Source organism: Myotis nattereri (genome assembly GCF_964212035.1).
Source record: "Myotis nattereri genome assembly, chromosome: 3".
Classification (NCBI taxonomy): domain Eukaryota; kingdom Metazoa; phylum Chordata; class Mammalia; order Chiroptera; family Vespertilionidae; genus Myotis; species Myotis nattereri.
In genome coordinates this window covers 205,732,525-205,747,813 of record NC_138077.1, presented here as the reverse complement: position 1 = coordinate 205,747,813, position 15,289 = coordinate 205,732,525, and the positions used below count along the sequence as shown (strand labels likewise).

The 15,289-nt window shown below is 59.2% G+C and overlaps 1 protein-coding gene across 3 annotated transcripts in view; it reads right to left on the bottom strand.

Annotated features, from left to right (window-relative positions):
- IFFO2 (intermediate filament family orphan 2) overlaps positions 1-15,289 on the bottom strand; it is a gene marked incomplete at its 5' end in the record, with an annotated part of 49,015 nt that overhangs the window by 7,794 nt on the left and 25,932 nt on the right. For 2 of the 3 annotated variants that reach the window (XM_081088135.1, XM_081088133.1), the window contains 3 exons: positions 982-1,122; positions 2,263-2,358; positions 3,743-3,803. In XM_081088135.1, coding sequence (XP_080944261.1) covers positions 982-1,122; positions 2,263-2,358; positions 3,743-3,803 — 298 coding nt within the window. The remainder of the gene's footprint in view (positions 1-981; positions 1,123-2,262; positions 2,359-3,742; positions 3,804-15,289) is intronic. The other variant, XM_081088134.1, reaches the window with a different exon arrangement.

The following is a 15,289-nucleotide window of genomic DNA, read 5'->3' as shown; positions in this document are numbered from 1 at the left end:
GGGATGTCTCAGCACCAGCCAGGGAGCCAGAGAAGCCCCCACGAAGGCCCAGATGGCTCCCTGCATCCAGAGCCCTCCTGCTCACATGCAAAGGCAAGAGGCGGCGGCCCCCGGTTCACCAAGCTCCCTTCACTCCCAGCAGACAAGACATGAGCAAACCAAACCAAGGCTGATATGGTGCCCCCTGCTCTCCAGCAGCGGGGCGGCGAGGAGGCCCAGAGGGGAACAGGGGGCCCAGGGAAGCGCAGGTCTCACCCGGCTACATCCAAAGTCACACACTGAAAGCAACAACACACTGCCCCAGGCTAGCAAAAGCCGAACACAGCCCAGACTGAAGAAGCAGGCTTCGGAGAAGGGCGCGCGCCCTTCGGGCAGCTGGACCAGCCAGCCCTGGGACAGCGGCCCTGCACCCATCGCCTCTTCTCGGGACACACACTTGCTCACTGAGGGGGGAGCAGGGAGGGGGAGGCCGAGTGCCTCTTCAGTGGGAAGGAAAACCACACAGAGGCCAACAGGCTCGTCCCTGGATTCCCGAGGCTCATCTGCCAGGGCTCAGCCAGCTCACCCAGCGCACCCACAGCCTGGCACCTCGAGGAAGAGGCAGGAAACTGGGCAGTGAACCCAATGTGGGCGGGTGGACGAAGCCCTGCGGGGTCAGGAGACCCGAGTTCTAGTCCCAGCTCTGCCATTTCCGTCCTTGAACCCCATCCTGTCACCCCCCGGGGTGAGAGGTCTCCTCAGCCACAGGATGAAGCCGTCAGCCTGGAGGATGGAGTCGGGCCAGCCTGAGTCTAGAGTCCCTGAGTCTACGCTCTCCTGGGGAGGCCATGCTGCCTCGGGGGCCGGAGGGGTGGTGGTGGGGGGAAGTGGGGAGGATGTGAGGGGTGCAGGGCTGGCCAGGCAGGGGGGAGGCTGGGGCTCTCCGGAGGGTGGCAGTGGCAGGTGGGGGTGGCGATGGTGAGCAGGGTGAGCCCTAGTCACCTGGAAGATCTTGGACACGTCTTCCGAGTTCCGCTGCTGTGCGACATCGCACAGCTTGGCCGTGATATCGATTCGGCGGCAGATGTCCATGTCCACCTTCATGGCCTTTTCTTGGATCTTTGTGTCCAGGTCTGTCATGGGCTGCAGGGAGGACAGCAGGGGTTACGTGAGCGAGGGAGGGAGCAGGCATGGCGTGGGGCGCTGCTCCCCGGCCCCTGCTGGACAGAGAGGGGTGGAGGGCCCTAGGTGCCGGGTGGGAGGCCCCGGAGTCGGAAGCTGGCCTCGATGGGCGTGAAGGGTTGGGCCAGTGCTGCTCAGGCTGGGGCAGGGGTGGCGGGGCCGTGGGAGCTAAAGGCTCTGGCGCCGAGTGGACAATGTGAGGCCACGTTTGCGGGCTCCCTAAGGGCTGGACGACACCTCTCAGCAGACACAGTGTCACTGTTTATTCTGTTAGAGCAAAGACAACACAAAGGCAATCTCGCGCTGAAAGACTCCCTTCTTTCCCCATGGAGGTGCCTGCCAAGGCGGCTCTCTCTCTTCAGGATTCCTTCCATGGCTGACAGCGGGGGTCTGCCCAGGACAGGGGGTCCCCCAGGACCCCAGTGAGGGGAGCCACATGGCCTCCCCCTGGCACCCCGGGAGGTTTCTCCCAGCCACACCTGGCTTCACACCCCTCAGGGTCAGAGGCCACACCTGGACGAGTCACCCGGAATCGGGCACCTTCTCCTGGCGGCTCTCCCTACACACTGCCCGCTGCCTGCAGGTGGCAGGAGACCCAGGTCCCCAGCAGGGAGGCGGCTTGGGCTGCCAAAAGCTGCCGGTACCCACGGTCACTCAGAAGGGCTCTGATTGGCCAAAGGAAGCACACACTCGCCTTCCCCGACCGTACAGAGCAGCCCCGCGGAAGGCCACTGGCCTGGGAGCCTCTCGGGGTGGCATGGCACAGGCCTCCCTCTACCTGTGCCTGGCTACCACCCGCCGCATCCTGGCGAGCTGGGGAAGAGGCGGAGCCAACACACACAGACCGTCCGTCGGAGGAGCCTCGGGAGGCAGGATGGGTTAAGCGGCAGATTAATGCATCTCTACTCAGACCAAGGGAAGCGGGAGAGGGGAGGCAGGAGGGGGCGCCTGGTCTCTGATGCATCTGTCATCCTCGCAGTCAATCGCGCAGCCAGGACTCTAACTAGAAGCCGAGCTCTGGAGCCTCGGAGTGAATGAAGCGTTTTGCATGATGGCTGTGGGGGAGGTGATGACGCCTGGGGCGGCGGCCAGCGCACTTACATCACTCATGAGCCCCTTAAACACCACCAGCTCGGCCTTCAGCCTCTCGATCGTCTCGTTCATCTCCTCCTGGATGGCTTCGGCCTCCTGCGCCGCCTATGGGGACAGAGATGGGGAGGGTTGAGGGGGGCCGGGCACCCTGAGGGCAGGAGGGACCGGACACCTGGGCCCAGCCAGGCCAGGCGCCTGATGGCTGGGGATGGGGCGCCAAGGACCTCGGCCCAGCCTGACTTCCCAGCACTCAGCTTAAAACTCTTCTCAAAGGGATATTACGGCAAGAGAGACCCATGGCAGACGGTAAGAGGAAAAGAGCAAGTAATGCAATAAGTGGTCCCCATAGGTTAACATATGAGGTCCATTCGTGTGACATCGCCAATATTGACCGCCTCTGGTCTCCAAAATGGCAAGTGTCAACCTAACCCAGTGGTCGGCAAACTGCGGCTCGCGAGCCACATGTGGCTCTTTGGCCCCTTGAGTGTGGCCACGAAGTTTCAATCGCACTGTACATGCGCGCCCGCACGTGGTATTTTGTGGAAGAACCACACTCAAGGGGCCGCAGTTTGCCGACCACTGACCTAACCGAGCAGACACACCTGCAGTGTGTGTTTGCACAGGAAAGACCGGAAGGTCGCATACCAATGTGCCACGGGGGAGGGGCGGAGCTGGAAAGCGACTTTATTTTCTTCTCTGAGCTCTTCTCAGCCTTCCAAATATTTGGGCATAAACATGTTATGTTTGGAAAGTAAAAAGCCTTTCCTTATCAAAGCGGGGACGTCCATCCTCTCCGGCCGATGTATTGATATTATTTTAATCTGTCTCTAACTTGCTTAGAAGATACATTTTTTAAGTATCAGAAAGCAATTTTTAAAAATATTTGAAAGAGCTTTCCACACCTTCTTATGGGGCCACTATTCTTGTACCCATTTGGCTGAGAGGAAAAGAGAGGCGGGAAGGTGAAGTTGCTTAGGGTACCCAGCAGGCGGATGAATGCAGGGCCCCAAACACAGAGCTACCGAGCCAGAACAACAAGGAAGGTCCTCATGCCCACCATGGGGAGCCCACTCGGGTGGGGCGCTCACCTCGTGACCTGCCCACTGCCCTCTCCAAGGCATTGGCCCTAAGTCAGTTCCTGCAAGCTGGGGGTGGGGGTGGGGGCTTAAACACCATCCAGGTGGGGAGAAGAGGCAGGAGAGGGGAGTCACTAGCCCGAGGTCACCCCACAAGCTGGGGCGGCACCAGGACTTGGACCCAGGCTTCCCAACGCCTGTTCCTGAGCTTTGCTGCAACACTGTGCGGTCCACACCTCGCTGCAAAGCCGGGGACAGAAGAGGCCCCTTGGCTCCATCAAGGAGAGACGGAGGCAGCAGGAAATCACAGAAGAGGGGCTGTGCTGGGAACTGCCCCCGGCTTTGCCCCCTGAGGACTTTGCCCCCTGAGGACTGTGCCTCTTCTGATCGGGATGGACCTCTGGGGCTCTTACCTCCTTCAGCGTGTCCACCACGGTCTGCAGGTTCATGCTCTTGGCCAGCTCCTCCTCCCATCTGTAAGAGCAAGAAGGACAGGCGGTCAGAGGGAGCCTCCCATGCCAGTCCAGCCTCACACCGAGCAGGCAGCCACTCTGGGCCTGTCCCCGGCACAGCAGTGACTCCACCCCTGCCTGCCCTCCAGGAGCTTCCGTCTAGGGGGTGGGGGCGGGGCAGGGACAGGCAGGTCGACACAGGCCCTAATACCAGGTGGTGCGGATGAATGTCATGCTTCAGGCATGAGCACAGCACCATGGGAGATGAAGGCAGGAGGGACCTCTACTCCCTCTTCACGCAAACTGTGAAGTGCTGTGCAAACACTGCTGCTCCTGCCGTGGCTGCAACATACAATATCGGGGCTGGCACACAGGAGCCAGGCTGTTCTCTGCACCCACAAAAAGCACTTCTATTGTGCTAATTGTCGCAATCTTAGTGTCTCTGGTCCCGTAGCCTACCCTCACCAATAAAGACATCACTGTACGGTACAGATGAGGGCTGGAGGCTCGGAGAAGTCAAGTGCCCGCCCAAAGACACACAGCTAAGTGAGTGAGTAGGGCTGGACTTCAAACCCAAGTCTGTTTTATTACAGAAAAACAAAAAATAACAAACACAGCGCTCGCTTCTCTAGGGCTTATTTCATGCCAGGCCCTGTTCCAGGCTTTCCATGTACTGTCTGGTTCGTGCACACGCGGGTCGAAGCTGCACAGGAAATGACAGAGGAGAAGGCACAGTGGGCTAACGGCATAGCCCAGCAATCACTGGAGGCTGGATGAGACGATAACCAGTGCACTCGCCGTAACAACACCAGCTCGCCTTAACGAGGGCTGACTTCGCATGAGGCACCCGTCTCCATGACATAATTCAATGACATCACAACCTCCATTATCCCCACATTACAGGTGCAGAGTGGCAGGCACAGAGTCAGGTGCCCAAGGTCAGGGTGCAGACAGGTGGAGCCAGGACTCAAACCCTGGGCTCGAGGCTCCAGATTGAGTGCTCGTAACCCTGCTGGGCTCCTCCAGGACCCAGGACCAATCAAAGCCCTAACCCGGCTCCCCACCCAGACCGCCTCCCTCCCCAGAGGAAGCCAGGGGCAGGCTCCCTTCCCTCTCCATCCTGGGACAGACAGACAGCTCCTTTCTCTCCTTGCCCCACTGCCGCCTCCCTACATGGCCTCTGAGCAGCAGATCTGGAAGCCTTTAGGATGCTGCCGGGGCAGCTAAAAATAGGCCAGGGGGAGGGATGGACGGAGAATGGGTTACGTCACCAGCTTTTGGAAATAAGAGAAAACGGATCCTGTTTGCACACACAGAGGAAAATTCCTCCTTTCTCCCACACGAGACGAGACGGGCCTGGCTAGGGCTCCCGGAGGGACGTACAGACACACACACAAACACGCACACACACCCCTCTCCCCTGTTCCCTTTGATCTTTATCAGCCCCCGGCACTGGCAGCCAGGCCTAGATCTGCCGTGGGCCACAGGCTCCAGGACCTAGAGGGCAGGGGGGCGGGGGGGGCGGGGGGGGGCTCCTCCCAGGGATGAAGGACACAGAGGAAGCCAAGGGGCAGAGAGGGAACCTCAGGGTCTAACCCAGGCGGGACATTCTCTCTGAACACCCTCGCTGTACAAATAGGGAAACTGAGGCCCACAATGTGCCAGAAATTTGCAAGGTCATCCAGGGTGTCAAGGGCCAGGCCAGGAGTTCACCCCTAGGCCCAATGTGGGGGGACAGAAGTCCTGGGTGGGGAGAAGTCCACAGGCAGCCCCCCCGCCCCGCCCCCCCCCCAGCCCCCCAGCAGCATGGGGCATCCAGGGCTTCCCTCAAGAGAAGCCAAGGCCCAGAGGGCAGGTCCCCGCTGAATCATCCCTCCTGGCCATGCAGCTCCGAGTGGGGGCAGAGAACCTGATTCCAAAGCCGCTGCGCAGAGCAGGTGCCAGCGCCTGGCCTCACTACTGCGTCTTACAGCGACAGCAGGAGCAGCAGAGAAGGGGGCAGCGAGGGATGAAGATGCAGGCGCCCAGGGACATCTCCCCGCTACACACACACCCATTCCCCAAGCTCCTGGGCCGGACGCCCAGCCCCCTCTCACTTTCCCTTTCAGCAACCTTCTCATGAGGAAGGTGGGGCAGGAGTCAACAGACCCATTGTACAGATGGGAAAAATGGGGCCCAGAGAAGGAGAACGACTGGCCCTAAGTCCACCCAGACCGAGAACCCAAGCCACGTTAGCAGCCACAGAAGCAGCCATTGATTGGTGAGCACGTCTGGGTACCACGCACGCACTGGGCTCAGTGGCTCATACACATATCTCATCAGCTTTCATGTGAACTATTAACCCTCTCGGGCAAAGGATTTCCCCCCAAACCCATTTCGCAGATGAGAGAGCTGAGGTTCAGAGAGGTGAGGTCACTTGTCTGAGGTCACACAGCTTTCAGCAGGGCTGGGACTGAGGCCGAGCCCCGGCTCACACTGTGCCAGGCATGGGCAGCACGTGGATCTTGCTCGGATGCAGACCGGATTCAGCAGGGCTGGGGTGGGGCGAACATGCTGCATTTCTAATGAGCTCCCGTGCAGATGGCACGTGGAGTGGCCCCACTCCTCACTAGCGATTCTAAGCTGCACCCCGGCAGATAAACTTGCTTGAGCCTTTTGTTTCCAAAGCCAGGCTGCGTGGGCAGCCGGCACTTCTGGTCCCAGAAGGCCGAGCACAGACCCCAGCGTGTAGATAGCAGCTGGCCTGGCAGGCCGGATCCACTGCCCACGCTGACGTGCCTCCGGCTGCGGCGGGAAAACCTGGCTGTGCCGGCCCCAGTGTTGACAGTGCAGAAAAGCTTTGCCCTTCAGCTGCTCCGGCTGACGGGGGTGAAAGGATGACGACAGGTGATGTGCTTCTGAAGATGCCCCAGACACCCCACCCTCGCCGCGTGCAGCCCGGAAGCAGGGAGCACCAGCTTCCCCGAGAACTGGTCGGCCAAGCTGTGGGCTATGGAATTTCAACACCTGCTTCCCAGGCCCGGTCCGGTCCCCTCCCCCACCTGGATCAGCCCACAGGAGTAAGGTTTCGGCGGGACGGTGTTTCAGGCAGAGGGACCAGCATCAGCAAAGAGGGGCAGCAGGAAGGCCAGGGAGTAGCCAAGGCCACGGAGAAGAGGTCAGGGGCTGGTGGATGTCATGTCCTTTAACCTTCACTGTCCCAATTCTCTTGCCTGACCCACCGCTCAGCAAAGTGGTCACAGGAAAACACACACACACACACACACACACACACACAACACCTCCCCATTTTACAGGTGGGAAAATGAAGGCCCAGAGCACAGAGACAACTCCCGCCAGGGCCAAGACGGCCTGAGTCACTGAGAGCCACCCTGCCCACCCCGACCCGACAGCTCCTAAAACTTCCAAATTCTTCTCTCTTCAGGTGTTAGACTAGAGAAAGGAGAGGAGGGACATTTACTGGGCAGCTTCTGGGTTGTGTTCACCATGTTAGGCATCCATAGACACATAAAATGCAACATGTCACTTACCCCCCACCCCACATCGCCCCCACTGTGCAGATGCGCAAACAGAGGCAGCTCCTTTTCCCTGTCCCTCCCTCCCTCTCGGCCTCCTGCAGTCAGTCCTCTGCATCCTCCCAGGCTAATCTCAAGTGTACCCCTTCCCCAAGTCCCACAGCCACTTCCACTGCTTTCCCTGCTCCACTTCCAAGCTCCCGCTTGAGGCAGCCAGGCCTCAGGATCCCGTCTTCCCAGGCGGCGTGGCGGTGGTATCCCACCCTGCGTGGTTCTCACCCCAAGAGCCAGCCGCCGTGCCAGGGACAGCGCGATGGGCCGCCCTCCACCTCCTCCACCTCCAGAGCGTGCTCAGGCCCCGGCCCCAGGTCCACTCCGGCCCCAGGTCCTTCCACTCTCCACCCCTCCCACATGCAGACACCCTGCAAGCCTCACAGGTGTGCCAGCTCCTCAAAGCGCCCTCAGCCTCCGAGGCAGGCAGGAGAGCCCATGACGGCGAGGATGAGGATGGTAAGAAGACCGACAGAGGCTCTAACAGGCTCTGACAGCGCACACGCTGTGCGGGCTCCGTTCTTAGTGGCTTCACATACACAGCCTCATTCTATGAGCTGCACGGTAGCCTCAGGGACAGTCACTATCTCCATGTTACTGATGAAGATGTTCAAGCCCAAAACCATGAGCCAAGATCACACAGCCAGGAAGGTGGGGCTGTTTCTACTTTACAGAAGACGACCGACACTCAGAATCTCCCAGAGTGAAGGCTGGAGGGCATCGGGGCTCCCCTCGCCCAAACCTGATGGTACAGATAAGAATGCCGAGACCCAGGGCTACGCAGGGAGTGGGTGGCAGGGTGCCCCCTACTCTGCTGGCCTAACCAGAGTGAGACTGGGCCCAATCTGCCTTCCCCAACATCGGCCTCCATTTCTCAACAAGGTAGATCGTGGCCCAACACACCCCAAGGCCACGCAAGAAAAACCCACCCTCCCTGACAGCCATGTGACTGGCCCGCAGCCACGGCCAGGTCTGGCTGGGCAGACCTCGGGGCGCATTACTGGCCCCTGCCACTCGGTCCCTCCAATCCCCCTGGTGACCAGTGCTCACTCCCTCCCACTGCCTAGAGCCGTGAACTGAATGTGAAATCGGGATCCCACAAAGGAAGGGGCCTACACAGGGCCTCCCTGGAGACCCCTGCGGCACCACTGGGCATGACCCACACATGGGAGCAGGGGCGGGTGCTGGACAAGGGCAAGGGCGGCCTGGAGGGCCCCTGTGCCAATGCAGGGACAAGCGGGGCCCCAGGCCGTGGAGTCCACGAGTAGGGAGCTTGGGTGTGTGTGCCTGCAGCACAGGGAAGCCCTCCAGCGCCCATCTCAGCAGGTCCAGGCATCCTGCGACCTGGCCAGCAGGGCAGAGAGGACACATGGGCGAGATGCCTGTTCTGGGGTGGAAGGGAGGCACAGCAGAGGGGCACCCCCAAACAAGTCACTAGATGAGCTGGGTCCAAAGCTGGGGGTCCAGCCCTTCTACCAGCCCAGAGAACTGCTTGTCGTTGCTACTCCTATACTCGCTGCTATAGCCCCTACATCTATAGCCCACCCGCTCTGGGTAAGGGTCGAAGAGTTGCTGTATGGATTTGTTGAATGAATGAATGAATGAATCCAAGCAGCAACCACTCCTCAGCCCTCCTGCTCTGCCCTTCCCCATCGAGGGCTCCGAGGGCTCCTTCCGCCTGAAAGGATCATCTCCTGTCTGCCCCCTGCTAGCCCGGGGGCTTCCCGAAGCTGAGTTCCCAGCACCAACTCTCCGCCCAGCTCTGTCCACTCGAGCCTCTCCAGGGAGAGACCAGGCCAGGCCAGGGAGAGGCAGCCAGGGCAGGAAGTAGGCGAGGGAAGACAGGCTCCCTCTCCTACTTCCCACAGCCCTCCAGCCGGGGAGGGGATGCAGGGATGTGGGACAATGAGGCAGGGAGAGGAAATGACTCCATACTGCCGCTGAGAGCCGGGGCCTGGGCCACCATCTCCAGAAGGAGCGCACGTGTGAGGCCAGTGGCCCGGAGGGGGAGGCGGAGGGGGAGGCGCAGCACCGCCCCAGCCAGATGTGGTCTCCAGGCATTCCCGAGGCGCCTGGGCTGTGACCACGTGATGGCCCAGAAGTCTCAGCCAGCGCTGGGGGGAGGGGAGGGGCAGCTTCAAAGCCAGCCCCCACCCCCAGCCAACACTCCCTCAGCTCCCGATGACACAGCCCCACAGGAAAGGGGCTGACAAAGCCTGGCTTGCTGAGGGGAGGAGAGCCAAGCTGAAGTCACCGGCGGGGACTGACTCACAGACTTTTCACTTCCTCTGTGATCAGAGAAAGAGGCTCCGGGGCTCCAGCTCGAAGGAAAGTGGGGGCAGCCCCAGCAAAGCGAGGCCTTGGGGCTTCTGGGGAGAAAGTCCTGGGACTCCTGGGCAGCCGGCCCCTGGGCTCATCTCCTGCCCCTCCTAACCGTTCCCCGCCCTGTGAGCTCGGGACCAGTCAGTCCCCCTCTCTGAGCCTCAGTCTCCCCGTCTGGGAGGTGGGAAGCCCACCACCACACATGAGGGTGGTTGTGAGAAGTCCACGAGGCAGGCCGTACGGGTGAAAACACCAGCCCCACGCCTGGCACATAGCAGACAACATGCTCAGTGGCTCATTCCTCAGTGCAGGGCTGGCTCCAGCAGCCGGGCCTCCGAGAGCTGGGAGGGCGCCACAGGAATGAATGGTCCACACCTTTCCAGGAAAGGCAGGGGCGGCGCACCCAGGCCAAGTCACTCAGGTGATGGGAAGTGAGTTCAGGTGAGGCTTCAGTGGAAAACTTCATTCTGGGCCAAGCGTGGGCCTGGCCCTCGGGCGGAGGGCAGAAGGGTGGAGAGCAATTTCCACCTGGGCCCCGGGGAGCTCACCCCATGGCAGCACGGCCAGGCGTAGGCTGCAGGGGGTGGCCCGGGGGCATGCTGGAGCCATTCTGCTGCCTGCACCCCTGGGCTCTGTGCCGCCCCCCAATTTTCTGGGCACAGATGCCCAGAGGTAGCTCTCCCCTTCCCCACCCCTCGATGCCACGCTGAGGCCGAGCCCGTGCCCTGACTGGAGGAGGCAGCTGCGGGCACAGAGGCAGACTCGGGCCCTGTCTTCAGTGCAGTTTCCCAGCAGCCAATGGGTTAACAGATCAGAGTGGGCACTCTGGCGAGATGGGAGCTCAGTGTGAAGACCCGGCCCCCACCCCCTTGGCTTCTGCTGAGCCCACCTAGAGAGCTTAAAACTCACAACTGAGTCAACTTCCTCATTCCACACCACCACCCCCCCTTGTCTATTATCACAAACAATTCACATTTGTGGCAGAAAAGTAACAGAGAAGAGCAGAAAGGGCAGTGGGGGTGGATGGGCGGGGATACGTGAGAGCCCGCCCCTCTGAGGCCTAGACACTGAGACACGGGCCTCCATCTCCTGGCCTCGTCCTCTCATCTGCTTGTACTGTATCTTTTCTCTCCAGTAAACGGGGGGCTGGGTCCCCCAGCCTGCAAGTGGGGAGGCCCCGCGTCCCTGACCCCACTCTCCCAGGTACCTGCCAGCACCCACACACCCTCCTCCTCCCATTGCTCCCATCCGCACTGAGCCCCGGGCCCCAGGGAAGGGATGCCCGGCAGACACACCCATCAGAGGCCTGGCTGCCCAGCTGTACTCTGCTGCTCAGAAGGAAAGACAAATTAAATGCCAACTGATTGTCTCCGTGGAGGAGGCATTAATCTAATGTGAACACTTAACCAGGGCCGCTGACTCCATTACAGGCGGCTGTAATGGCCCGGGAGGGCAGGCGACGAGCTGGTGATGCGCCGGGTTTGAGCAGCCACCCTCTGCCCAGCATGCTGCCGCCATGCAGACATACATGGACCTGCTCGCAACCTGACACAGCAGTCCCCTCCGGGGCCCCAGTGGACGAGGCCTGTGCCAGGCGAGTCAGGGGTGAGCAGGAAGCACCTGTGGAGGGGAGGGCTCTGGGCTGGGACACAGGAGGTCCTGGTTCGAGTCCCGGCTCTATCACTAATGCATGACCCCAGCAAGTCCCTTCCCCGCCTGGGCCTTAGTCTCCCAATCCCTAGATAATATGACCTCGAAGGGTCCCTCTCAATATGACACGGCAGCGCTGTTTGCAGACCCTGCATGTGGCCCTTCCTTGGAGCCCAGAAGAGGTGAGAGCCTCAGGATGTCAACTCCATCCAGAGTTCTCCTGGGTAATGGCCCAGGTCTCTGGCTCTTGCTCTCAGCACCAACTACCAACAGCAGGGGTTGGGGCGCAGCAGACATTGGTTCGTTCATCTGCCCATTCATTCATCCCATAATTGTCCCTGAGGGCTTGCCATGTGCACGTGGGCCTCACAGAATCAACGGTTATAGGACTCTCGACCGCCCCACTGAGGACAGGCAAACTGAGAAAGCTGTTTGCCACTGCGATCCCGGGGGACCCACGTACCATGAGGCAGGAACCTCCGTTTCCTCCTCTGTAAAATGGGGTAGCAATCCTACTTGCAGGGTTCAGACAGATGAAACGAGCTCCCGTGCAGGTACACAGGCGCTCCTGCTGGACAGTCATTTTTACCGCTGGCATTACCCGGGCTGCACTTGCTCGGGGGAGGGAGGGACAGGTGAGCAGGTAAGGCACCGAGCACCTGAGCAGGGACACCTCTCCATCCTGCCCCGCCCTCTGGAAGCAACTGAGAGGTGGCACTGAAATCCCGTTAATGCATTTTCCCAGCAAAGAGGTGAGAGCAAGCCCTGCCGGTGGTCTGTGGGGAGAGCTCCTTGTTCCTCGGTGACCAAAGGGGCCCTTTGCACCCTGCTGGCCCGCCTCCTCTCTGTGAGGAGCCACCAGGCCTGGAGAGAGGTGGGCAGGAAAGACGGGCAAGTCCCTAACTAGATGCACCCCGTTCCCCAGGCCCACACCCCGCAGGCAACGAGAAGCCGTATCTGGTCCTGTCTCTGCCTAACTTGCTGTGTGAGCTCGGCCAAGTCCCTTCTCCTCTAGCATCACTTTCCCGTTCTTAATGCCATGGTGTCAAACTAGATAAATTCTAAGGGCCCACCCGGCCAGGCCAGAAAGCAATGTCCATGGTCCCTGGATAGACACGCCATGCTGACCACAAAGCTCTCTAATAAACCACAACATCTCGAAGGCAGCTGGCATCAGTCTCTGAGTTCAAACCAATGCGTGCAGCAGAGAGAAGGGCAAGGGCTCTGGAGCCAGAGGGGCTTGGGATTGAACCCAGCTATACGTCGGGCAGCTCTGTGACTGCGGCAAGCTACTGACCCTCTCTGAGCCTCGGGAAGACCACCCACCTCATAGGGTTTTCGCAAGTATTCAGTGGACTCAGGAATGACAGGTGCCTGGGACAGTGCCTGACACACCACGAGCACGCGGATCCTCCTCATCCGCATGACCTCCCAATGACAGACGGGCAGAGAAGTCGGGAGAGACCCAGGGAGAGGTCCCAGAACACCCTGGAGGTGACAGGGCCAGACCTAACCAAGGACCGGCTGACCCCAGAGCCCCTGTGTTGCCATAATAATCATGTTGATGATGACAATAATAATGAGGTAGATGCCACCGTCACCTGGATGGATGATCAGGGGGTACATAGGGTGGGAATGGCAGAGGGAAAGAAACCAGACGCTGGCACCAATTCCCCTACCAGTGTCTGCCCTCTATGCCCCCCAAGGTGCCCCAAGAATGAATGGGCATGTGCCCAGCCCTTTGAGGTCTGTGACCAGAGCCACCATAACAGCAGGTGAGACCAAGGCAGGAGAGGTCCTGCCAGCCAGAGCCCAGCCTGTCTCATGGAGCCACCCTGCGAGGCATAAGGCATTTAAGGGCACTCTCCCAGGTCCAGGGAAACCCCTGGTCACCTGCCCCAATGCCAACCTGAGGTTTCAGCTGTCTATATGAGTCATTGGTCCAATTGCCCAGTGTCCATATTTGCCCTGGTTCCCAGCGTCACTTTGACGTTGGTGTCGTTTATTGAAAATTCCTTTGGAGACCCAGCTACTCTGTGGATGCCTGCGATCCAGAACTGTAAGCTGGACAACACCCTCCTTCCAGTCCTCTGTCTAGGAACCACACCCCAAGTGGGCACTGCCCCCCACAAACCAGGCCACTCCGAGAAGGAAAGTGACTCAACAAGTATCCCATAGTAAGGAGGAATTTGTGTCCCAAACTGCAGGCCACCGTGAGGTTTCAGGCACCATTTCCAACGTCTTCCAGGCTTGCTATACCTTCATCACCTCCTCCAGGAAGCCCTCTATGACTTCCCCAGCATGAACCAGTACGCCCATCCCGGTGTTTGCAGTCCTGGCACAAGCCTTCCTCGTGGCGTCCAGGGTGCTGTACATGTTTACTTCTCTGCCTCTCTCATCAGACTCTGGCCTCCCAGGAGAAGGAGAAGACTTGCATCAACTGCATAATGTTCATTATGCCACTTTACTGCCACCACAGCTCTGTGAGCCAGGTGTTACTGTTCCCACCTTACAGATGAGAACACGGAGACTCTAGTGAAATGATTGCTCTGTGTCAAGCCCAGGTCCGTCTGACTCCCAAGCCTGAGCATCCTCCATAAACCCCACTCCTTCTGCATCTTTTTAAATTGTTGAATGATGTGAGGTATCACCTAATAAGAAAAATCAAAGCCGTTTACATTTTAGAAAGGCAAAAATACCTGCTCATTTCCCCCCGTTTTAAATAGCATGAGAATCTCACAATGGTCACACAAGAAATAATTTTTTTAAAAATCAGGTAAGCCAAACAAAAAACATAAAAATCAAAACCCATCTGATGCCCCATCCTGAGACAATCGATGTTACACTGGCTGCCCCTCCTTCCTCTGAGACTGTTTTTCTTGTGAGATCTTTTAAAAATGAAAATGGGATCAGTGCATATTGGGTCTTCAGGATCCTTTTCCACTGAACAGTATACGGCAAGCCTCTTGCCGAGCAGGCGATACGGCAGGTGGCTGGGGCACCACTGATCTAAGGGGTCCTGCACTGTCATCCCCCAAATCCCAGCAATCTCAGCCATGAAGAACTTCTCGGTGCACACGTATTTGCATAGCTGTCCAGGTGTCTACGGGGAGTGAGGTGGGCCACAGCAGCAGACTTAGAAAGGGCTTCCGTGCCCTCTAAGGCGTGTGTGTGATGGGGCTGCACTCTCGGGGCTCAGCAGCTGCCAAGGAAAAGCAGGGTCCCTGGTCCTCACCTCAGCTCCTGCAACCACAGTAATCTGTGCCTCCGTTTCCCTAATCAAAAGGCTCAGGTAGAGGGAGACTCATCGTAAGTACTTCCCTTCCACACCCTCGCTGGGGTGGTACTCTGACTTCCCCAAGGAGCAAGGGCTGGGAGCGGCCAAACCTCTTTTCTGAAAGGGCAGCGGTTCCCACCTGGTGTGTGATGAGCCCTGGAGCACGCGGCCACATGCTAGGACGGGGCCACACAAAACAGCATGCCCCAGAGCAGCTCCAGCCCTGGGCAGGCCAAGCTACCTCACACCTCCAGGGCCTTTTCATGTGCTGTGTACTCTGCCTGGAAGGCTCTCCTCTGTTTGCCTCCTTTGTCACTTCTCTTTCTCCTCATGCCAACTTCAAAACACAGCTTATACACCCCCTCCTCCAGGAAGCCTTCCCTGACTCTTTGGTCAAAGTCAAATGCCCCTCTTCTGTACTCCAAAGGCCCCAGTCACTGTTCACCTGTTGGCTCTCCCCTACTTAACTCAGCTCTTGCAACTCCATGTCTAGCTTCCCAGATGCAACTCCAGAGCCCAGCACAGAGCCTGGTACACAGGCACCAAACAAATGTTTGCTGGACAAAGGGCCCATTGAGTGTCACCTCCAGGGCCTTCTGAGATCCAATCTGGAGTCAGTAGGACATTGATTCCACTGTGTGACCTTGGACATGACCTCCCTGCCTACCCCTCCCCAGGAGCCTCAGTTTCCCC